This window comes from Pezoporus flaviventris, unplaced genomic scaffold (assembly GCF_033815535.1).
Source record: "Pezoporus flaviventris isolate CSIRO_AGI_PZ_B2104156 unplaced genomic scaffold, CSIRO_AGI_Pfla_v1 ptg000003l, whole genome shotgun sequence".
Lineage (NCBI taxonomy): Eukaryota > Metazoa > Chordata > Aves > Psittaciformes > Psittacidae > Pezoporus > Pezoporus flaviventris.
The window spans coordinates 11,273,420-11,297,500 of record NW_026892551.1 but is presented as its reverse complement, the minus strand read 5'-3'; the positions used below and the strand labels follow the sequence as shown (position 1 = coordinate 11,297,500).

The 24,081-nt window shown below is 37.9% G+C and overlaps 1 protein-coding gene across 6 annotated transcripts in view; it reads right to left on the bottom strand.

Moving 5' to 3' along the window:
- DACH1 (dachshund family transcription factor 1) overlaps window positions 1–24,081 on the bottom strand; it is a 375,827-nt gene that overhangs the window by 102,635 nt on the left and 249,111 nt on the right. For 3 of the 6 annotated variants that reach the window (XM_061445288.1, XM_061445286.1, XM_061445289.1), the window contains 2 exons: window positions 11,814–11,949; window positions 9,378–9,515 (listed from right to left, as the gene is read on the bottom strand). In XM_061445288.1, coding sequence (XP_061301272.1) covers window positions 9,378–9,515; window positions 11,814–11,949 — 274 coding nt within the window. The remainder of the gene's footprint in view (window positions 1–9,377; window positions 9,516–11,813; window positions 11,950–24,081) is intronic. The other 3 variants (XM_061445287.1, XM_061445292.1, XM_061445291.1) reach the window with 1 other exon arrangement.

Sequence of the window (24,081 nt, the reverse complement as noted above, 5' to 3'; positions counted from 1 at the left end):
TAGTTTTTCTCTGTCTCTGGACCAACCAAATTTAAACCAAGACATCCTCTTCACCATTATGATGTTGCCTTCAGTTATATACCATGCTGGCTGTACCGTTCATTTACTTCTTCGAAAAGTCTTCTGAAAAATATAGCTTGGAGAAGCTCAAGTTTTTAGTTATACCTAGTCTGCTTGGGAGTTTTGTGGCCAAGAATGTCTGACCATCTCCTCCAAAATTCTGAAGAATCAGTGTGAATAAGTCTCATGTATACCATTAGCTCACAAGAAACATTAGAGGTATGACTGATCTCTAAAACCAAAAATAAAGAGGTTTTTACCAGAAACTGGAGAAAGAGAAGCAGACATAAAGGCAAATTTTTTCCTGACTCAGTCCACTGGGATCTTACCCAACCTTTTGAAATGCAAAGACAGACCTGTTTAGAGGCGTAAGATCTGTAACTTTTTTTTTTCCCGCAAAGTACCTTCTTAAATAGCATAAAGAAAAAAATGATGTAAATCACTCAGATATTAGATGCAGCATTTGAAGTGGAGAAGCTTTTTTAACAAAAGAAAGTAGAAAGGAAGGAGCAAATCAAAATTGCTTCTGATTGAACTACGACAGTACTGCTCCATCTCAGAAGAAAAACCCAAACTCTTCACTTAGGGGAAGAAATATCTCTGAGAATTCAATGTGGCCATACATTACCTACAATGATAACAGAATCTGTAATAACTATGTTATTTCTCAGAACAAAAATCTGGAAAAGATTATGTGGAGACAGTGTAGCAAAAAATGCAGTTGCATGAAGTTAATTTAAAAAAAAAAAAAAAAAGGAGAAAAAAAGATAGTAATTTTATATAAATTACCCATACTACTTGCAAGGAAATGCTATCTTTGTCTAGGTTGCAATTCTCAGTTAAGGCTTTTCAAAACTGATTTTTTGGGTATTTTGCATTTGAATAACTTAGATAAAACTAATTGCACAGCAGGTTATTAGCACTTTTGAAACAGTTCCTTCAAGTGGAAGACATTCTTAAAATTTTGCTTTGAGCTCTCTTTTCTGTAACAGTAACTGTAGGTATAAACGGGTAGAAATGAAGTCTAGGAGATAAAAGTTTTCCTCCATTAAAGCAAGAGCACTTTGTATTTGCAGGAAGAATTTGTATGACTCTATATTCCCTTTAAATTCACAAAATAATTCTGTGCTTCTTAATGCCTTCTGAATTCAATTCTAGTGCATCTAGACACATCACTTTATTTTTCTTTTTTTCCTTCCCCTGCAAATGCATTAACAAATGCTAGTTAAAAATTAGCAAAATGGAAATCTTAAAGATAACTACTACACAGAAGCAGAATCGTATTTGGCTGATAATGGTGGTATGGGATATATCTCCTCTTAGTGTGAACAGCCACAACTTCATTAACTTCACTCCCTATAACATACCTTTTCTAGCAGCAAAACCAAAGGGAACTAATGATTTAAAAACCATAATGTAGTAGACTAATTAAAAAAAAAACAAACCAAAACACAACAAAACACAAACATCCTTTTAACACCTAATCAATTACAATTTCTGTTTAACAATTCATGAAAATAAAAATTAGACTGAGCACACAAACTACTTCAAACAGGTTTTAGCTCTCTCCACCCCCATGTAATAAAGACCAACAAAGACTATAACGAGTAGTGTCCCTCAGGGTCGGTGCTGGGACTGATCCTGTTCAACATCTTTGTCGCTGACATGGACAGTGGGATTGAGTGCACCCTCAGCAAGTTTGCCAATGACACCAAGCTGTGTGGTTCGGTTGATACGCTGGAGGGAAGGAATGCCATCCAGAGGGACCTCGACACACTTGTGAGGTGGGCTGATGCCAACCTCGTGAAGTTTAACCATGCCAAGTGCAAGGTCTTACACCTGGATGGGAGCAATCCCAGGCACAGCTACAGGTTGGGCAGAGAAGAGATTCAGAGCAGCCCTGTGGAGAAGGCCTTTGGGGTGCTGGTTGATGAGAAAATGAACATGAGCCGGCTTCAGTGTGCGCTTGCAGCCCAGAAAGCCAACTGTATCCTGGGCTGCACCAAAAGGAGCGTGACCAGCAGGTCAAAGGAGGTGATCCTGCCCCTCTACTCTGCTCTCCTGGGACCTCACTTGGAGTATTGTGTGCAGTTCTGGTGTCTTCAACATAAAAAGGACATGGAACTTTTGGAACAAGTCCAGAAGAGGGCCATGAGGATGATCAGGGGACTGGAGCACCCCCCCTATGAAGACAGGCTGAGAAAGTTTGGGCTGTTCAGCCTGGAGAAGAGAAGGCTGCGTGGAGACCTCATAGCAGCCTTCCAGTATCTGAGGGGGTCCTATAAGGATGCTGGGGAGGGACTCTTCATTAGGGACTGTAGTGATAGGACAAGGGGTAACGGGTTTAAACTTCAACAGCAGAAGTTCATGTTGGCTATAAGAAAGAAGTTCTTTATCGTGAGGGTGGTGAGGCACTGGAACAGGTTGCCTAAAAGTGGTAAATGCTTCAGTAGTGTTCAAGGCCAGGTTGGACATAGCCTTGGGTGACATGGTTTAGTGTGAGGTGTCCCTGCCCACGGCAGGGGGGTTGGAACCTTAAGGATCTTAAGGTCCTTTCCAACCCTAACTGTTCTATGATTCTTTGACTCTATAAAGACCATTCTAAGGTCTAGTACATGAAGGACACATGGCCATTAAAAAGACAAGCACACAAAAAAAAGAATCAAAAGAAGAAAAACTGTCAGGGAACTGTTTGGGGCACAAGGCAGAGGGGAATTGTACATGCACAATTGTTTCAATAGATTGAGAATAAATCAGATCTTTTGTGCACATGTAACTCTTTTGAGCCTATTCAGTCAGATACATCAATGCATTTAAGACAATGTAAATACAGAACAGCCAGTATCCATATATGCAACTGGGCTGCAATAAGTCCAGTTTACCTGGAATGTGTTGGAGCTGATATTCACATTATCTGTCTAGTGAAAACTGTACAGCAAATCTTCCACAAATTTTGTCAAAACTGCTACTACTACCCTAGCACAATAACAGTCCCTAGTAGCAAACAAACCTGCAGAAGTTCCCCACTGGAGTATGGCTTAGTGAGAGTGTCTAGAAATATCTAATACTTTGCAAATAAATAAATAAATAAATAAATTGGAAGTTTGTGCTACTTCTTCCTGCATACACATACTATTTATGTCTTCTTCAATAATATGAAAGGCTTCTGTGTTTTCCATGCAACAAAACCAGATGTTTTCTGACTTCTTAATAAATAACAACCCATTAAGAAAAAAAACTTGCAATTGCATTTTTTGCCTTTGTAGCCCATTAACTGTAATAGCTTTTAATGTACTTCAAGCATTCTTGAGCCTCTTGGTCTGAGTGAAAAGACACACCAACAACCAGAGTGCCAAAAGGTTATATTGGTGATACCAGCTTTGTTGAGCCTTTCATTTACTGGATCTTTATATTATCTGTCACAAATTTGTTACAAATTTGACTACTATCTGTTTAGGGTTTAAGAAGTATTTAAAGCTCAAATCACGACCACTTTCACAATGTACTAGATGATGTATAAATTCATAGCCTGAACCCAGTATCTTAAGGAATTACCAACTAAAACAATCCCTTTGTGTATATCTGTATAAAAAAATTAAAACTAACAGATAAAAGTATGTTTACACATTTTACACTTGCAGCCCAGAAAGCCAGCCATATCCTGGACTGCATCAAAAGCAGTGTGACCAGCAGGTCGAAGGAGGTGATCCTGCCCCTTTACTCTGCTCTCCTGAGATCTCACCTGGAGTATTGTGTGCAGTTCTGGTGTCCTCAACATAAAAAGGACATGGAACTGTTGGAACAAGTCCAGAGAAGGGCCATGAGGATGATCAGGGGACTGGAGCACCTCCTGTATGAAGACAGGCTGAGGAAGTTGGACTGTTCAGCCTGGAGAAGAGAAGGCTGCGTGGAGACCTCATAGCAGCCTTCCAGTATCTGAAGGGGACCTATAAGGGTGCCAGAGAGGGACTCTTCATTAAGGACTGTAGTGACAGGACAAGGGGTAATGTGTTCAAACTTCAACAGGGGAAGTTTAGATTGGATATAAGGAAGAAGTTCTTTACTGTGAGGGTGTTGAGGCACTGGAACAGGTTGCCCAAAAAATGTTCCATCCCTGGAAGCGTTCAAGGCCAGGCTGGACAGAGCCGTGGGCGACATGGTCTGGTGCGAGGCATTCCTACTGCTCATGGCAGGGGGGTTAGAACTAGATGATTTTAAGGTCCTTTTACAACCCTAACCATTCTATGATTCTATGATTCCAAGGTGAATAAGCATGCTTGATATATATTTACACTATCTATATATTATAAAGGAATTTACTGCTCATAATACACAGTGAATATCTGACTATATAGAATGACATATTATTAGTTCCCAGCTTGATGCATGACTGCTAACAGTAAAATAAAATTCTAATTTTGGAATATTTAAATTATTTTCCACTTTGCACTAAGTATATTTTTGAATTTTAATATTCTATTTTATAAGAGATTAGCTAGAGATCTCAGATTGCTCACGTCTCTACAGGGGAACATAAAATAAAAACAGAGGGAAAGACTGGGACTCTTTAATATGAGGACTTGGTAAAGTTAGACCTTAATCGCTGCTATCATAGTAGTCAAGGAGCAGTTATTGTTGACTATGTGAAAATAACTTAAGAAATTTCCATTAATATTATAGTTTAAAAGCTCTTCTGAAAGAAATAGTTTAGCTTCCTTTGTGACCATGGTGAATATTTTATATTTTGTTGTAGAAAACAGCATGCATATTTTCAACAAGAGAGTGTCCTTCTCATAACACCTCAAATAACATGTTCAATTTAAAATGTAAGCATGACATTCAGGCTTCATTTGCTGTTGGTGTCAATCTAAAAAAATATAAATTGATGCAGACAGAAAATTCTAATCTGATGCTCTAGGGCCAGATCCAATAAAACAAGCATCTAAATTTGGTATTAAAGCAACTGTTTGTCATCCTCCCCTCCCCCCCCCTCCCCCCCCCCCGCCAAGGGAATCTTGGGGTGCAGTGAGCTGGGTCTTACATCCTTACAGTGTTTAGGGTAGAGATGCTAGGCAGGCATCAGTTACCCTAACCAGGTGCTGCAAACTGGGATCTAATGAAGTTAAAAAGTAGGACTATAGTCTGCCTAAAGTCAACAGAAAATCATATGCTTCTACCAGGAGCCAGTAAATAGAGAAACTCTGGCAATAGGACCATGCTATAAATTCCATCTTGCAGCCCCAACATGGCCAGAGTCTGGGTCATAAGGGCAAAAGTATATTGGTAAAATATACTTCCCTCTTTTACATAAAGGACAGCGATTAAGGATACTGCTCAGAAAATCTGTTACAGGTTCAGTTCTTTCTTTGGTCTACAAGGAATTAGGGGTGTGTGTTTAAGTCATTTTTTTTTTAAGCACTTCAGATCAATGAGCAAAAAGAGGATCAGGATTCAGCTGTCTAGTCTTTAGGTTCTCTGCTAGTTCCTCTATTCTATGCTATTTCCGCACTTAACAGCATCACTGAATAGCTGAATGAGTATTTAGTCCCATAACCATCAAAACCACAATTTTTGCACAGACTGCAGGACCTCCGATAACAGATGAGCAGGATAAGTGATAAAATATACCCTGCCAAAACTGAGGGACTATCTAAAGCAAACTCTTAGAGTCACAAAAAAGACCTGAAAAGACTCAGAGCCTTATTTTTAATTTAATTAAAAAAAAAAAAAATGGATCTTTTCTAATACTACTCCTATACTTCACAAAAGTCCTTCTTGCGAAATCTGACCTAATAAAACCAAATGCGCATCATCAAACAGTCCATAATTACAGGTTACAAAATCAGATACTCGGTTTTGATGATGGCTGTTAAGTACTTGAACTAGTATCATACACTTGAACTTACCCTGTTCTTCCCAGGATCATTTGCAGTTCTACAGCCTCCTTTCAGTAAAATTCGAAAATCTGCTATGCTTTAATAAGGAAAAAATCCTGGAAATCTAGGGTAATTGACTTTTCTGGTCATACAGGTAATGACATTTTAAGTTACGCACGAACTATCGGGCAGACATGCTCTGCACTGTCTCCTGTAGTCCTCCCTAGTCCACATTAGAAACGTGGCTGGACCACAGCATAACTCTTAGCAAAGGTAAGTTTTCTCCTCATGGAACCCAGGGAGTGGGTGGAACTTCAAATGTGTACATTTGGTCTTTCCCCATCATAAGATTAGGCTGAGTTCAGCCTGGAGAAGAGAAGGCTGCGGGGAGACCTCATAGCAGCCTTCCAGTACCTGAAGGGGGCCTCTAGGGATGCTGGGGAGGGACTCCTCATTAGAGATTGTAGTGATAGGACAAGGGGTAACGAGTTAAAACTTAAACAGGGGAAGTTTAGGTTAGATATAAGGAGGAAATTCTTTCCTGTTAGGGTGGTGAGGCACTGGAATAGGTTGCCCAGGGAGGTTGTGAATGCTCCATCCCTGGCAGTGTTCAAGACCAGCTTGGACGAGGCCTTGGGTTATATGGTTTAGTGTGAGGTGTCCCTTCCCATGGCAGGGGGGTTGGAACTAGATGATCTTAAGGTCCTTTCCAACCCTAACTATTCTATGATTCTATAATTCTATGAAGCTAGGACATGGCCAAGTTGCACATCTGGAGTCAGCAGCTAGAAAATGTTCACAAAACTTATGGGTTACACAATGGTCTTTGATAACAGAAACTCTTCCTGGTTTCCTGCAACAAATATTGACCTAAAGCCTGATACAAACTCTCCAGTTTTAATAGACAGTGAATCAGACCCATAATCAGACCTAATGCGATTCTTGGTGGCATAAATGACAACATGACTCCAATGGAAGGTGGGGTCACTCAAGACTGCGCACACCAGAACCTGAGAACAGATTTTGAGGACAGTCTAAAGGCAAATTTAAGAAAATAAACAAAACTAGACAAGAGATTACTGATAGCTTAAATTCCTCTTTGCCACTAATAATAATTCTGACTGAATTTTGAATAAAATGCATGTGATATCTGAAACCCTGAATGCCCTCAAACTGTTACTCAGTTTGCAAGTGCCAACAAACTGTTTCTAAATATATTACATTATGTTGCATGGACTGGGTAAATTAGCTTCTTTGGTTTATGTTTATAACAGTAAAATGTTATTTTCTTTCCTGTTTCCAACTCACAGATCAGGTCAGAGAAATGATTCACCCCTCTGACATATGTTAAGTCTTTTCAAAATTTAGTATGTTGATCAGTTGCCTCTGATATAACTTTGTTCCTCCTTTAAATTCTCTGTTAGCTGTAAAAAAATTGTTCCCTGATTTCAGATTAGTTGAAAGATTTTTTGTCTTTTCAGTTTTTTTAATGGAAAACGAGACAAGAAAAGAAAAAACAGGGCCTTCTTTAGCAGGCAGGATTTCCCAGGTTCAATTAAAAGCCATATAGTTGCAGCTAATAGATTTCTGGCAACAAAAGTGGCTTAGAAGAAAACACAATAATGTTTAAATGCTTCATGATACTGAATTAGAACTCCTGTTTTCCTCTTTTTCTTCTGAATCAGATGGTGAAGGTGATCATGTTTCAAAAACAAGAGTACCAACTCCTGTATATGTGTGTTTGCATTTATAAATATGGTTTCATTCCAAATGATTTGCAGTGGTAAGCAAGAGTTTGGAAATCTGACTGCAAGCTCACAGTGACAGAAGTAGGTAATTACTATCTCCACAACTATCTGTAAGCTAGATCACTTGTTTTAATACAGATTAGATAAGTATTAAAGTTACAAGATTGGTATGAGAGACATGATAAATGTAGTCATGACAGAAAACAATTTTTAATTTAGTATACCCTATCAATCTAGATAGCCCATGAATATTTACCATTAATTCAGTAGGCTAGAGCAGAAGGGGGAAAAAAGAACAAAAAATAGGTTTGACCTAAACAAGGACTGAAGAAAAAAGAATTCTCAGCAGTTTTATTGAGAACAGATCTTGTAAAAACGTGAATTGGCAACAAACTGGAAAATACATTTGGGTTACCATCAGAAATAAGCCTTAAAAAAAAATTGAATGACATGCATAAATAGAAGCAATTCTTAATATGTACTTCTCTTTGCAGGATTTACCAGTCTGATTACACTTAAATGAGTAACTTCAAAGGCTGAAATAAAATCATTTATGGAAATTCAAAACAAACCTATTTGATCACATCATACTTCACAGCAGGGATACAATTTGCAGGGGCTGAGTGAGGGCATAGTATAAGCTAAAATAGGTTGTGTGTGCAGTGAACCAAACTAAATGGTTTATAGAAAAGAAATGTTGTTTCCATTAATTTTTCTAGTAATCCTATTAAAAATGCCACCTGTCCAGAATAGAATTGTCCAGATTTTAATTCTTTTTCATATCTCAAGTGTTCAAACACAAGGCAGAGAAGGTATCATAGCTATAAAAATATAGCCCAAAATGTCTTTTTTTTCTGAAATCCTTATTACTGCAGCAGTTTCCCCAGCTCTGTTTCTATGCCTATTATACCTTTTTATTTTTTCTCTTGTGCTTAAAGAACTGATTTTTCTGAAAAGCCGAAAGAATATTTTTTCAATGGATATGTCATATTTCTAACTTCTCTTTCACTAAAACACTTTTAGTCTGTAACTCACATATAAGCAAATGTAACATCAATTTACCTTTTAAAATTCCACCACTGCACCTCCAAAATCCCCTGTAACAACCCTGAAGAGAAACTTAACTTTGAATACCAACAGAGATGAAATGGTGTCATAATCAGCATAAGTGCATGTGGACTATTCACCTAGATCAAACACTTTGGTCATATACTCAATTAAATTTAAATCCCATTATATAATGTGTAGCAGCCTCATTTTATGCAATTGCCTAATTTAATGGCTTGGTATTAGCCTTTTTCCTTTTTGCACACATGGACTAATTTTCACGGTGCTCAGTCCCTTTGCGAAGTAGGTCATTAAAGTCAACTGGACGGCGACAGAAACTTAATACCTAAACAGTGTTGTAGAAGGGTCAACAACACAACAGTAAGGTAAAACTATTTTTCACTCATCCTTCTTTGCAATATTTATGAAAATCCTCCTCATTTAAATATTGTTTATTAATCTCAAGGACCACAAAGTAGAAGAATCAAGGAAGCTATCATTCTGTTATAATTTAACTTGTGAAGCAAAAAGCAAACAAGCGAAAGATCTCAATTAGAAGAATAAAAATCACAATTATAATACTATTTAGCTGTTGGGACAATACTTGTTTTACACTGAAACAGTAGAATAATGATACTCATATTACCTTTCTCAATGTGTATTCTTTTTGTCTCATGTCCCACATCATGACCAGCCAGATCACCCTCCTTAGGTCCAGGCAGGACATTAGGTGACAAACCCATCAGCATTTGGTTCATAGATAGCCCGTTCTGATGGACAGCTGCTAGACACAAGCACAGGCAGAAAGAAAATCAGCTGTTATATTAACAATACACTTTTGTACTTATTTTATATAGTTTTCTTCTTAACTATGCATGAATTCTAACCACAAAGTTACTTCATTTGTGCTATCAGTATCTATAGTGCAAGACAGTTTCTTCCTGTTACTTCTAATTCAAAACAATTAATTTTAAAAAAGAAGAGTTCAGTATCTTTGGACAAAGTTGGATACTTAAAAGTATTTTCTTGTTTATTTAACAAGAACTGACATGCAAAACGAAGCAAGCCCCAAAGGCACAGAAGGTTCTGAGGTAGTTACTTTAGTTAGTTAGCTGTAAAAAAAATTTTGTATATCAGTATTCCCAATATGCAGTTCCTAACTTCCCTAAATAAAGCATTTTGGCCTTCCAGGTGATAAACATGTTTTCAAAATCCACTGTGCAACAGTAGGATTGTTTATTTGCTCATCAGACAGCATGACAAGCTCTTTCCAACAGTTCTCAAACAGACCTTCATGACTCTCAAAACACACCTCAGAAACGCATACAGGGTGGTTTATATCCCTATGCTTTTATCCTGAAAAACTGTATTTGCAAGAGCTTTATGCTATTTTTAATAAAGCATTTCTTTATATACAACCCTTATTTCTGTAGCCTACATCTTACTCTTGCTGGCACCACAAAAGCAGATGTACTTAAGTTGTGATGTTAACAATCAGATAAGAGAGAAAAAGAGATGTTTTATAAATAAGTAAGTTACTGAAATGATCCAGTATTTAAGGAACTCTGTCATGATCACACTGGAATAAGCTATGTGCAAAGGTCCCACTCCTCTCTGCTGGTAAGTAAGCAGAGTAAGCTGAATTTGTTTACAAAAAGAAGGTGTCATTCATTAGGAAAACCAGTAAGTATCTCTCTATTTAACTTTTTTTTTTTTTTAACAGAACAATAGAAAATGTCTGCATTGTTTTGTTTTGTTTGGTTTGGGTTTTTTTAGTAAAATAATCAATTTAGAAAAAAAAAAACCCAAAAAACTTAAACTACAAATCCAGGTTTATAAGATTTTTTTCCACAGCTTTCCTTACAAACTCTGTGGTAGGTTGACCCTGGCTGGATATCAGGTACCCACCAAAGCATCTACTGCTTCCCTCCCCAAGAAAGAGAAAATATATAAAAAATATAAGGCTCTTGGGTCAAGCCTAGGGAAATAGTTAGGTCACAATATATGGAATGCCAGTTTAATCTGCAATCTGAATCGTCCAAGTGATAAGAAAACAGAATTTTCAGCTTGTCATGGTCAGGCCTCATTTCTTTTCTTTGGTAAGTCATTTTTCATTACATAGCAATGAAAGATCTTTCATCAGAAGGTCAATGAAGAGTCAGCTTCCTAAGTCTGCAGAGAGCCTGAAAGGGGGCAGTCTAAAAGATGCATGTGCTGCTTTCTGATCAACATGACTATGTATTTCATATAGGTTTTTCCTTCTATCTGCATGCCACATCCTCTAGCTTCACCTACTAACAAATTCCACTCTGGGAAGATGCCCTGAAAGCACAAAAACCTGCAATGGAGCAATAATAAAAGGAATGGACAAGCACAATATGAATTTAAGTAAATATCCATAAAATGTGTATACAACCTTGATTTCCAGCCTTTTGCACTGGAATATCATAGAACTCAGGGCTTTTGCCACTTAATTTACATCCTGTACTTGGAGCCTTGATAAAAATGGCATCACTCTGAGACACTATGGTTTAATTTCACTCCATCCCTTGTGAGCTATGAGGTGACAATACTCTCTGTATCATATTTCTCGCCATTCCAAATTTTTATATGAAAAAAAATTAGGAAGTACACACATTTTTTTATTGATTTAACCTATTTTTTCTCTTTACCAAGCAATTCTACCATGTAAAATGTTGCTTATGAAGTCAGATTCAATTTAGAAATCAAACCAGAGTAACCAGAATAAATAAAACTCAATTTCTTTAAAAAATGTTTACACTATATGTTCAGTTCTAAAACTAATCTAGCAAATTGCTTCTCAGCTGCAATTCTGTATATCATAGCTCATATCTTTATGCTTAATATGACATGATGGCAGTTTATACCGGTACCCGTTAACGTAGCATCAGATACTATGATACTGTAAACTGGGGAACATAATGTTGGGAGATAGTTATTGCAGCTGAACTTCGGAACATGACACATTTGAGATCTATTTAAGACGAGGGCATTTTGATTAGAAAAACCAGCTGCACCTAATCAAATTTGAAGTGGTGACAAGGAGAAGAATGTGACCTACGGATTCTGTCTGAAGAGCTCTCAGTCCGTGCAGGAGAGCTGGACACACTGCTGCTTCGATGAGAAGATGGATGGCTGCCAGGTCTTCGGCCCTCTTCAAGAGAAGGAGCAGGAGAAGGGCTATCTGGAACACGTTCCTAGACCCCACAAAAAATTATTTACAGAAAAAAAATGAATGTTAAAATAAAATTCTGTTTCCACTTCATTAAAATTTACCTTCCTTCTAAATGACAACCTATTCCTTCCACTGTGAGGTGTCCAGGATTTGCAGGGTATTCTCAAAGCCAACTTTGCAATTTTAGGATGCAATGTCAGCACTTCTCATCCTGTCAGGCTTTTAAACTGATTTCTGAACTACTTATAAAAATAAGGGATTTGTTTTGCCGTTTTTTTCTTCTTCTCCCCCTCCCCCCCCCCCCCCTTTTATCAGCATGCTTTTGAATTGGAAGAATACATTTTGGTTTATAGACTTTAGCCTAATTTTTGTAAATAAATAAAGATCAGATGCTGCTGCATCTCTTACAGTTTATGCTGAATTTTACTCCATATTTTAATTTCAAAGGGACTTCTTGAGCAACTATATCTTATGGAATTGCTATGGATCATAAAGAAAATATAATCTCCCTAAACTATACCAGTAACTGATGGAAATCCAAATATCTGCTTATACCATGAAGAACAAACCTGGAATTAACCACATTTTTTGTAACAGCGTGGCCGTATCACTGGCCATATCACTATTTCAAAATGGGGAAGAAACACCCATTCATGATTTTCTCCCCAGGAAAATGATTGGCATGGTAGCCAGGAGGAGCTATGATGCACTTCGAGATGTTCTTTGATTCTAAACATTAGAGCATGAGGACTGTGACGGTTTGAACTGCACTTCTGTTATGTGAGAACCATCGGTATGTAGCAGATAGAAATATCAGACATTTACACAGACCTTTGACAGAAACAATAAAGAAAGGGAGATGAGCTCAGAACAGTCCTTTCTATAGAATTCTCTGTCTTTCCCTGCAGTTTCCTTTTTATTGCTAATAGCTCCCAAAACTCCATATCATTGCTAAAATATGTGTATATGTGTGAGTTAGGTAGGTTTGGTTGAACAGTGATAAAACTAAATAATGCCTACAATAGAAATCTACTGGAGGGTCTAAAAATGTTAAACTAGGATTTTTTTTTTTGCTTTTGTTGTTTCCTTTTTTTTTTCTGTTGATAACTGGAATACTGAATCCTAATTAAAAAAAAAAAAAATCCCAAAAGAAAACAAAAAAAAACCCAACAAACCAAACCCCCAAACAACCCAAACCAAAATCAACAAACAAGCCAACAACTTGTATACACTAAACCCACTGAAAGCTTTCAGTAATGAAAAAATACTGAAAGTTTGTGTTCATACATAATAGTATATGTTCAATAACACATATGAAACCTTGGTGCTGCAAATGCCTAAAAATTTTCCTGAAAACAGCATCACATTCCTTACACAGCAAATTGTTTTTGCAGCAGTCATTATTTTTCATTCACAGTAGCTAGACGAATATTTATTTCTCTGAATGCATTCTATGAAACTTACCAATATGACCGTCTATAGTAACCAATAAATTTGTTCCAGGTAAGCTTCATAATAAATATTTGCTAAACTTGAGATTTGGATTGCAAATGGATTCTGTGGGTCTATTGGTGGAGTGGGAGCAGACTTTCCAGAGCAATGTTTCAGGACATTTGAGTGGATACCACTCTAATAGTTGCAGGGGTTTTAAGTCAAAAACATTGATGAGGATAGTTTAACTGCATCATAGCCCTAGGCTTATTATGACTTTGATTGTGTTTATATGTCCATAAACTGGGTGTTCAAGAGGAGGATTATAATGCAGATGCTTTCAGAATGTAGAAGGTTTATTTCTTTAGATTTAGGAGGATTTAAACAGCACAGCATACAGATTTGGTATAAATTGGAACATAGCATGTTTAATCATTCATTTAATACATAATTTCACTGTTTGGCATACAATGTATTGCTCTTAGAAGGGTTTCATTAAAATGAAATCCAGTGAACATATAAGATTTGAATACAGAGCTGCAGAGTCAATTAATTTATTTAAACAGCTTAATTTGTTTATCCTATTTACTTATGTGTGCTTTTACAGCACATATTATGAGATGGATAGAGCAAAAGGAATGCACAGGACAACAAAATATAATTACTGCGCAAAGAAAATAAATAAAAAGGGGTTTTAATATATAATATGACATAGCAGACAAACTTGATGAAAAACTATATATACTGGCTTTATCAATTCATTTGTAAAATACCCCTTAACTCCAACAAAACATGGAATTGAACTATGCAGGAATTGAGAATAAATTAATTTACGAGTTTAACTCATCTTTTTATATCCTTGCTTCATAACTCCACAATCAATAATATTAGTCTATAGGAATTTTTTGTCTTTATCAAAACTAGATGCAATAATAAATGGAAGTGCTACTAAAAATTAAGTGAAATACTCTGTAGCTTTAAAAAGTCATCATGATAAACTAATGAAGCTGGAATATCAATATAAGCTGCCTTTCTTACTAGAGATTTTGTGTAGAAAAGATGGATTTTGTTTGTGGTACAATATTACCATCACATTTGGACTTAATTTCAAAATTTTCAAAAAAGGAAATGTGTGAAATTGTGATCAATAAAGAAGTCAGATAATAAGAGCTATTTTATAACTTCTGCAAAAATGCAGCTTTAATACAAGTAAGTCTACATGACACAGCAAAGAAAGACTTTACTGCATTATAATGCTGACAACAGTAATCACCTAGGATACTGTCCACTGTCCAGTATTTTTCCTAACATTTGTCTAGTCCCAGGACAAACTTGATTCCACTTAATTAAAGATATCTCTAGAGAATCTGGTGTTAGCTTGCACTGGAGTCTCACTGCACTAATTTGTGCTGTAGGCTCATTGTCTCTCAACACAGAAGTAAAAAGAGAGAGATATAAAATCTGAGTGACTTTGCTTTGCTAAAATTAAGCATGAGGAGGAAACTGTGCAGGGTTCAATCTGAAATCAACACATATGAATGGCAGTATCTAAATGCAGTTTTGAAACATGAGCTAGAGATGAAATTTCAGAGACACCTGTATGAAGGATGCTACATGAGGGGGCCAATACTGAAGGTAAGTTCTCTCCCATTTCAGTAAGCTGAGATAAAGACAATAAAGCCAATGTTGCCTTCCCCAAAACCAGATACTTACAGCTCAAGTTAGGAGCTCACATTTGAGCCATCTGAGCCACATTTGAGATGTCCATACCAAGCTGACAGACAGGACCCACAAAAGACGTGCTGCCTTCTGGAGAGGCAGCAGGATGCCAAAAACACCATCCTTGCACTTACTGGTTGATGAGCTGAATAGCTCCCAAAACTCTATTGCCAATATTTAAGAGAAAGCAAGAAACACAGAATTATTTATTGCTTGTAAAACATAACTCCCACTAGCTACCTTTTTTCACAATTTTTTTCTTCCCTATTTGTTTCTACATGCACTCACAAGTAAAAAGTAGTGTGAACAATTTTAGCCATTTAACATATGGTTGACCAACTTTCAAAATTGGTAAGACTCACAATTAGGAATCAGGACTGAAGCCTTTATTAAGCAATGGACAACACATTCTCAAGGGCCAAATTTAAAGCACTCCTTATCTTGCTGCTCTTTACAACCAGATCCGAATCATGAATCCTAAGCATTTAAGGATCTGACATTTAATTCCTCCAAAAATGTTCCTACAATATATGAAACTTTCACTCTAAGGAGCTGCAATGCCCTTTCCCATACTCTTACTTCACTGACATTACATGTTACACACCTTCAATATCAAGTCCATTTCATAAATAACAGGATTTTTCCCTTGACACCGGGCATTTTTTATTACTACTATCTTGCAAAGAACAGGTAAAAGATTTGAACTATTAAAGATTTTAACTTATGAGATTGAAGTTGTCTCTAGAATTAGCAACCACTCCAATTTAGTTTGAGAATATCTGATATCATTCACAACATAACACTGTCTTAGCCCCTCCAAGTAAAATGGAAGTATGTATTTCTACATCTTTCAAATAGCTATTTGGAAAAATTCAAAGACAAACTCTAAGATCTCATTCCAAAAGTCCCTTTTAAGTAACTTCCTACTAAGATTTATCTTCATATATTAGTAATGGTATCCAAAAGCCCATAAATACTTTCATCCCTACATCATATATGCCTTTTTCTTCTTACCAGGTCACAAAGGTAGTTATCCAATATTACTGGAGGGGGGGGGGGGGCTCCTTTTTTTCAGCTCCAGCAAAATATTTTCATTGTTTGAAAAATGCATTACCAAAAGTCCTCCTCAAAAATATATGAAAACATGAAGTTGATGGAGTACAACTGTTGGTCCCTGTATCACTATTGAAAGAAGACATTTCAGATAATATCTGTAGGATTGATCCTTCTGCTCCTAAGAAGACAGACAAGGCAGTGATATCTCTTAGGTTCTCTCTACCTTCATGTCTCAGCTTTCTCCTTTGTTCTAGTTTCTCTGTAAGACTCATCTCTTGGGCTTAGTCATCCTTTAATTTTAGTCATGGACTGAGCTCTAGACATTCAACTAAATATAGCTCTAGAGGTATATTGCCTTTAAAACTATTTGGCTGTCTTCATGCTCTTCTGTACTTAACAAACTCCTTCAAGGACATTTGTGCTTCAACTCGCTGGAGGATAAAATAACTTATTAACAGCACTATACTTTTCAACAGTATAGGTAACTTCATACTGGGGAAAGAACAGATGACATACTGTTTCATACACTATTAATTAGGAAAAAAAAGTAAAAAGTGTTTAATCAGAAAGAGATTTATAATATTCTGACCTTTCTAGGAAGGCACCTGGCTCCCAAGCCTTTTTGTAGTAAAATTATAATAACCTCTTTCACAATGACGAAAACACAGGCTTTTTACTCTTCAATTCCTTACTGACCTATTTTGCACTTCTGTGAGAAGTATTCCAGGAATGGCTTTCTTGTAGAATGGCACACTTATTTGACATTATATTATCTGAATGAGTGAAAGACTTGAATTACACGCGTATCTTTGGTATTCCCTCCAATAGGGTATTTTGCTTTTACAGTTTCCTTTTTCTTTCAGCTTTAGTCTACAACACTGTAAGACTCCAAATTAATGTTTAGTCCTAATATTTACAAGCTATTTTGGACATACTCCTTTTTTTTGCGTGTATCCTTTCAACTGAATTAATAAATTATATTTTGTCTTCTAAGTGAATATTTGATATAACAAACAAAATAACTCTTCAAAGGTATACAAAAAAACCTACAAACCCCATGCAATATGTAAACATACAGACATGCAAAAAACCTCTCCAAATTGAATTAGCAATTTCATAGTGACAAGTTGGACAGACTTTTCCTGCAGTTTTCTGCTTTTTGTCTCCTCCTTTGAAAATTTAGTCTTACTTGAAGAACAACTATTCAAGCTTAAGAAGCACCACTAGGAATTAACCCCTCAGAGCGAATCCAAACTGTACATTCAGCCAAACAACAAGAATTCATCTGAATGCATGCCACTATCAGTACTAAAAATGCCTACATCTGAGCTAGTCACCCCAGGCTCATTTTTTACCAGCACATTTACATTTCCAAGGTACAACTCACCTAATTCTAAAGTAGCTATCTAAAATATGTCCAATGAATTACGCCCTAGAAGACAGCAAAATGAATCCCATCCCTTGTACCTGGCCTCATGGCCATTTGGCATCAAATTAATCTTACACCACGTTCATAGTTCGCTGTTACACATGTGAATTTGAAAACTGTCAAACAGAAAAAAATTGTATTACCTTCTCTATGTCAGGTGCTATCTTTAGATATCTATTTCACATGATCCAAATTCATGTGAGCATACGGCTGCTATTAGGTTCGAACTGCACCTCAGAAACATGCATGTTAAAACAAATACTAGGATTCCATGTTTTTAAGAAAAATACATTATTTTAAATCACAAACTCCCAGACATACAGTTACAGTCCTCTAAGCCAATTCTAAAAAAAAACCCAAGAAACTTGTATTAGAAGTTAAAATAAATAATTTTGATTGTATAAACATAACTATAGCATAAGTTGTGGTCAATGGCTCAATGTCCGGCTGGAGACCAGTAATGAGTGATGTCCCTCAGGGATCGGTATTGGGACTGGTCTTGTTCAACATCTTTTGCCAGTGACATGGACAGTGGGATTGAGTGTGCCCTCAGCAAATTTGTCGATGGCACCAAGCTGTGTGGTTTGGTTGATACGCTGGAGTGAAGGAATGCCATCCAGAGGGACCTTGACATGCTTGTGAGGTGGGCTGATGCCAACCCCATGAAGTTTAACCATGATAACTGCAATGCCCTACACCTGGATAGGAGCAATCCCAGGCACAGCTGCAGGTTGCGCAAAGAAGAGATTCAGAGCAGCCCTATGGAGAAGGACTTGGGGGTGTTGGTTGATGAGAAAATGAACATGAGCCGGCTTCAGTGTGCACTTGCAGCCCAGAAAGCCAACCGTATCCTGGGCTGCATCCAAGGGAGCGTGACCAACAGGTTGAAGGAGGTGATCCTGCCCCTCTACTCTGCTCTTATGAGACCTTACCTGGAGTATTGTGTGCAGTTCTGGTGTCCTCAACATAAAAAGGACATGGAAATGTTGGAACAAGTCCAGAGAAGGGCTACGAGGATGATCAGGGGACTGGAGCACCTCCTGTATGAAGATTGGCTGAGAAAGTTTGGGCTGTTCAGCCTGGAGAAGAGAAGGCTGCGTGGAGACCTCATAGCAGGCTTCCAGTATCTGAAGGGGGCCTATAGGGATACTGGAGAGGGACTCTTCATTAGGGCCTGTAGTGATAGGACAAGGGGTAACGGGTTTAAACTTCAACAGGGGAAGTTTAGATTGGATTTAAGGAGAAAATTCTTTATGTTAAGTGTGGTGAGGCACGGAATGGGCTGCCCAGGGAAGCTGTGAATGCTCCATCCCTGGACGTGTTCAAGGCGAGGCTGGCCAGAGCCTTGGGTGAGATGGTTTAGTGTGAGGTGTCCCTTCCCATGGCAGGGGGGTTGGAATTTGATGATCTTAAGGTCATTTCCAGCCATAACTATTCTATGATTCCATGATTCTAAGTAATTTATAAGCTGGGCCAGGTTGGATGGAGTCTTGGGTGACATGGTTTAGTGTGTGGTGTCCCTGCCCATGGCAGGGGAGTTGGAACTAGGTGATCTTAAGGTTCTTTCCAACCCTAACTATTGTATGATTCTATGATTAAGCCAATATAAAGGAGTTCAGCTACACTTTGGCCTAAGATTGTCTCATGCTAAAGGAAGAATAAGAAGTAAGTATGCATATGCATATTTATATTAACATTTGTAATAAAAATGAAAAAGTTATTCTAACCTGCAGATTTCCTCTGCTATGTTCAAGCTCATACATATAGCTTTAAGATTCATATTTTCTGCTGTCATGATAAAAATAAAATGAAATATTAATTTGCTTTATAATATCCTTCAAACTTTGTATGTGTATCACAATTTTCACATTTGCTTTCCAATATGTAAAAGCAGATATTTTTAGGAGCTGACAGTCTTATTTTTATTCTAGAATATTTATTTTAATGACTTCTTACTATTTAAGTATTTTATATTGAGTTAAATTTCTCCTTATATGAAGAAAACTTAATTTTACTTTGTGTATCAGATAATGAGGACATGAAAGTAGCTTTATTTTTCAAGCATTTGTGCATAATATATTTTTCTTTGCAGTCAAGACAACCACTTTAAAGTAATGTCAAAATCTCTGTTTTGATTGAACAAATGTCTCTCGAAATAATAAGTTACCTGAAATGTCACACATTTTTCAGGTTAGGCATCTAAAAAGGGCGTTTCTGCTAATTTAGGGTAGAAATAATTTTGCTCTTATTTTCCTTCTGTAAAATGGGTATAGCATACTCAGCTTTATGAGAGTGGTACAAATATGTACCTACCACTTTTTGCATAATACTATGCCAGTAAGGCACAGAAGTTTCCATAGAAAACTTCTGCATTCAACACAGGATTCAGATCAGACAGGTTAAAGAAGACTGAGCCACACATTAACTTAAAAAACAAAACATACAACAAAAAAAAAAATCACTGAATGAGGTAGTGGTTCTGTGGGTAAATACAATATATGAGGGTGAAATTGAAATTACACTGTACTATGTACATGGAATGCTGTCACATTAAGGTTGTAGAGGCATTCTGGTTATTTCTTAATGTTAGTCTTACGTATTTTGAAATTCAGTGATGGGCCTTTAACATAGGCTTAGGATGTAATTTTACTCAATGCATGAAGACACTCATCAAACAATTTTACAGTAACATCTGATATACTGATAATCCTAGAAGTTTTCTCAAGTTGATAGTACAGGAAAATTCTACTTAAAAAAATTATCCTTAGAATTAAACCTGGCAAGAAGGGTCAAGGACAGCAAAAAGAGCTTTTTTAAATACATGGCAGACAAAACTAACACCAGAGGCAATGTAGGCCCACTGATGAACGGGATGGGTGCCCTGGTGACAGAAGATAAAGAGATGGCAGAGTTACTGAATGCCTTCTTTGTCTCTGTCTACTCTGCTGCGGGCAGTCCTGAAGAGCCCTGTACCCCTGAGACCTTAGATGAAGTCAGGTCGACGGAGCGGTTTGCCTTAGTCGATGAGGAATGGGTTAGAGACCAGTTGAGCAATCTGGACATCCATAAATCCATGGGTCCAGATGGGATGCACCCGCGGGTGCTGAGGGAACTGGCGGAAGTCATTGCTAGACCACTCTCCATCATCTTTACCAAGTCTTGGGAAACGGGAGAGGTGCCTGAGGACTGGAGGAAAGCAAATGTCACTCCAGTCTTCAAAAAGGGCAAGAAGGAGGACCCGGGTAACTACAGACCGGTCAGCCTCACCTCCATCCCTGGGAAAGTGATGGAACACCTTATCCTTGGTACCATCTTAAGGCATATCAAGGATAAGAAGGTTATGAGGGGCAGTCAACATGGCTTCACCAGGGGGAAATCATGTTTGACCAATCTCTTAGCCTTTTATGAGGAAATAACACGGTGGATGGATGATGGCAGAGCGGTGGATGTGGTCTACCTTGACTTCAGCAAAGCATTTGACACGGTCTCCCACAGCATCCTCACGGCTAAAATGAGGAAGTGTGGACTGGATGATCAGGTAGTGAGGTGGACTGCGAACTGGCTGAAGGAGAGAAGCCAGAGAGTTGTAGTCTATGGGGCTGAGTCTAGTTGGAGGCCTGTAACTAGTGGAGTGCCTCAAGGGTCAGTACTGGGACCGGTATTATTTAATATATTCATCAATGATTTAGATGAGGGAATTGAGTGTACTATCAGCAAGTTTGCTGATGACACTAAGCTGGGAGGAGTGGCTGATACGCCAGAAGGCTGTGCTGCCATCCAGCGAGACCTGGATAGGCTGGAGAGTTGGGCAGGGAGTAACTTGATGAAATATAACAAGGGAAAGTGTAGAGTCCTGCATCTGGGCAGGAACAACCCCAGGTTCCAGTATAGGTTGGGGAATGACCTGTTAGAGAGCAGTGTAGGGGAGAGGGACCTGGGGGTCCTAGTGGACGACAGGATGACCATGAGCCAACACTGTGCCCTTGTGGCTAAGAAGGCCAATGGCATCCTGGGGTGTATTAGAAGGGCGGTGGTTAGTAGGTCGAGAGAGGTCCTCCTTCCCCTCTACTCTGCCCTGGTGAGACCGCATCTGGAGTATTGTGTCCAGTTCTGGGCCCCTCAGTTCAAGAAGGACAGGGAGCTGCTGGAGAGAGTCCAGCGCAGGGCAACTAAGATGATTAAGGGAGTGGAGCATCTCCCTTATGAGGAAAGACTGAGGGAGCTGGGTCTCTATAGTTTGGAGAAGAGGAGACTGAGGGGTGACCTTATTAGTGTATATAAATATATAAAGGGGGAGTGTCACGAGGACGGAGCCAGGCTCTACTCAGTGGCAAACAATGATAGGACAAGGGGTAATGGGTACAAACTGGAACACAAGAGGTTCCACTTAAACTTGAGAAGAAACTTCTTCTCAGTGAGGGTGACGGAACACTGGAACAGGCTGCCCAGGGAGGTTGTGGAGTCTCCTTCCCTGGAGACATTCAAAACCCGCCTGGACGCATTCCTGTGTAACATTATCTAGGTGTTCCTGCTCCGGCAGGGGGATTGGACTAGATGATCTTTCGAGGTCCCTTCCAATCTCTAACATACTGTGATACTGTGATACTGTGATACTTCATTGATAATAGCGGCAAAGCAGAAGGATTTTCTCTCCAGGATGTCAAACTGTACTTTCAAGATGCTTCCTACTGGACTGCGTGCCAGAAAATTTTGAGAAATATTTTATACAAAAAAATATATTTGTATATATTTTATACAAAAAATGTTATAATTTCTGTAAGTTATCAGTAAACTCTCCTACACTGAAGTATCTTCTGATGGCCAGTATCTTTTGGTATTAGAAGTCTTCACTAAATATAAGGCTGCTCACACCAAAGTTACAGAAAACTTAAGCTGAAATTTCTGGAGTCCCTTTGCTGCCCAACTCCTCCATGGAATGAACTTGCCCATTTTCCTCTTTCAGTCTGTTTCCTTTCAGGTCCATTCTCTGAACTTGCTCACCAACACAAACATTGAAATGTAGTCTGGTCTGTCATTTCTGTATGGCACTATAATATTTATTCTTTTTGTCTATTAACTGGATGTTTTGGCAACAATTATAGGTGAAATTATAGGTGAATTATGGGAACGATAAATCCCATCAATAGAAACACACATTGCCAATGAAAAATGAAAAAGTGAATGAATGCTAAAATAAAAATTCTTGTCAGAATAGAACTATAAACTGAGTTAAAAAATAAAAAAGATCTGTCAGTAGCTACCTTGGTTAAATAAATTAATAGTTAATTTTGGTCTTATGCCAATATTTATCCTTGCATGGAGTTTACCACCTGCTTTGGGCTGCGTTCCCAAGCAGCCTGACTCCAGGAAGCCCAGGGCCTGGAGTGTCAGGGGCCCACTGCCCGCCTTGCACCGTCCGTGGGCTGCAGCCTTCGTCACAAGGCTTGAACTCTCTCAGTTCAAATTTCAGCTAATAGATAAGAGAAATATATATACACACATATATAAACAACTTGATAAACAAGTATAATGCAAGCAGCGCTGTGATATATTTAGAGAATTAGCAACATTTAGCCTCACAGATTTAATATGCAGTGGAAAACTACTGCGTCACTGGTCGCGTTTTCAGCTGGAGGTATTGGCTTCTTCTGCTTTACTCTTAATACTTCCTGTAAGTATTAATAGTATTATATGGATAAGGTGTAACTTTTTATTCTGGCACGCTGCTCTAACATTTTACAAAGTTGTTATTAATATGAGGTATGTCCTTCATATTTTCGTATTATCTTTCTGCTGTGTGAAAAAAGTGATGTAGTGAGACTGCTAACAAGATGAGCCTTTGAAACCATGGGCAGGTGATGAAAGCCACCTCATGTCTGAAGCATCCCCAGGTCACAGCTGTCACACTCACTGAAATTCATTGCTGTCACAATCTGCTGTCCCTGCTTGTTGTTGTTCTCCTCTTATTCATCGAACTCATATATCTAAACATTCTATTACAGAAAGACATCTAATGTTCATGTCATATTTGAAAGGGCACAACACTCTTCTGAAATATAATTCCAAAGATTTTAGAGCTCACAGTTCACTGTCAAATCTAAGATGTTGCTTTGTAAGGCTTCCCTTGTAATTTTTTCTTTGTCTCATCCCCTGAACACAGCAGGATAAAATGTTTGGTTAGTACATGATCTCAGCTTTATTCCAACTTCTTATCATGAAGAAATGAAATATTGCCCGGTAATAGAAAAGCATTTGAAGCTTTGTAAGTTTAAAGATAACAGCACTGTGAACTCGGTGAATTGGAAGGAAATGTCAGCAAGCCATCTACTGTGGCACTGTTCACAAAGGCAATTCTATTCAATGAGCCAGATTATTTATAATATGAAGATTCAGATTTTCTAAGACTTAATTTTGAGTTTTGTTACTTAATTAGATAAGGTTACTACTGATTTAATTTTCAAAGTAGGTATTTCTCAGATGTCTAATTTCAAGCAGAGTTTAAACTTGTAAAGATCTTGT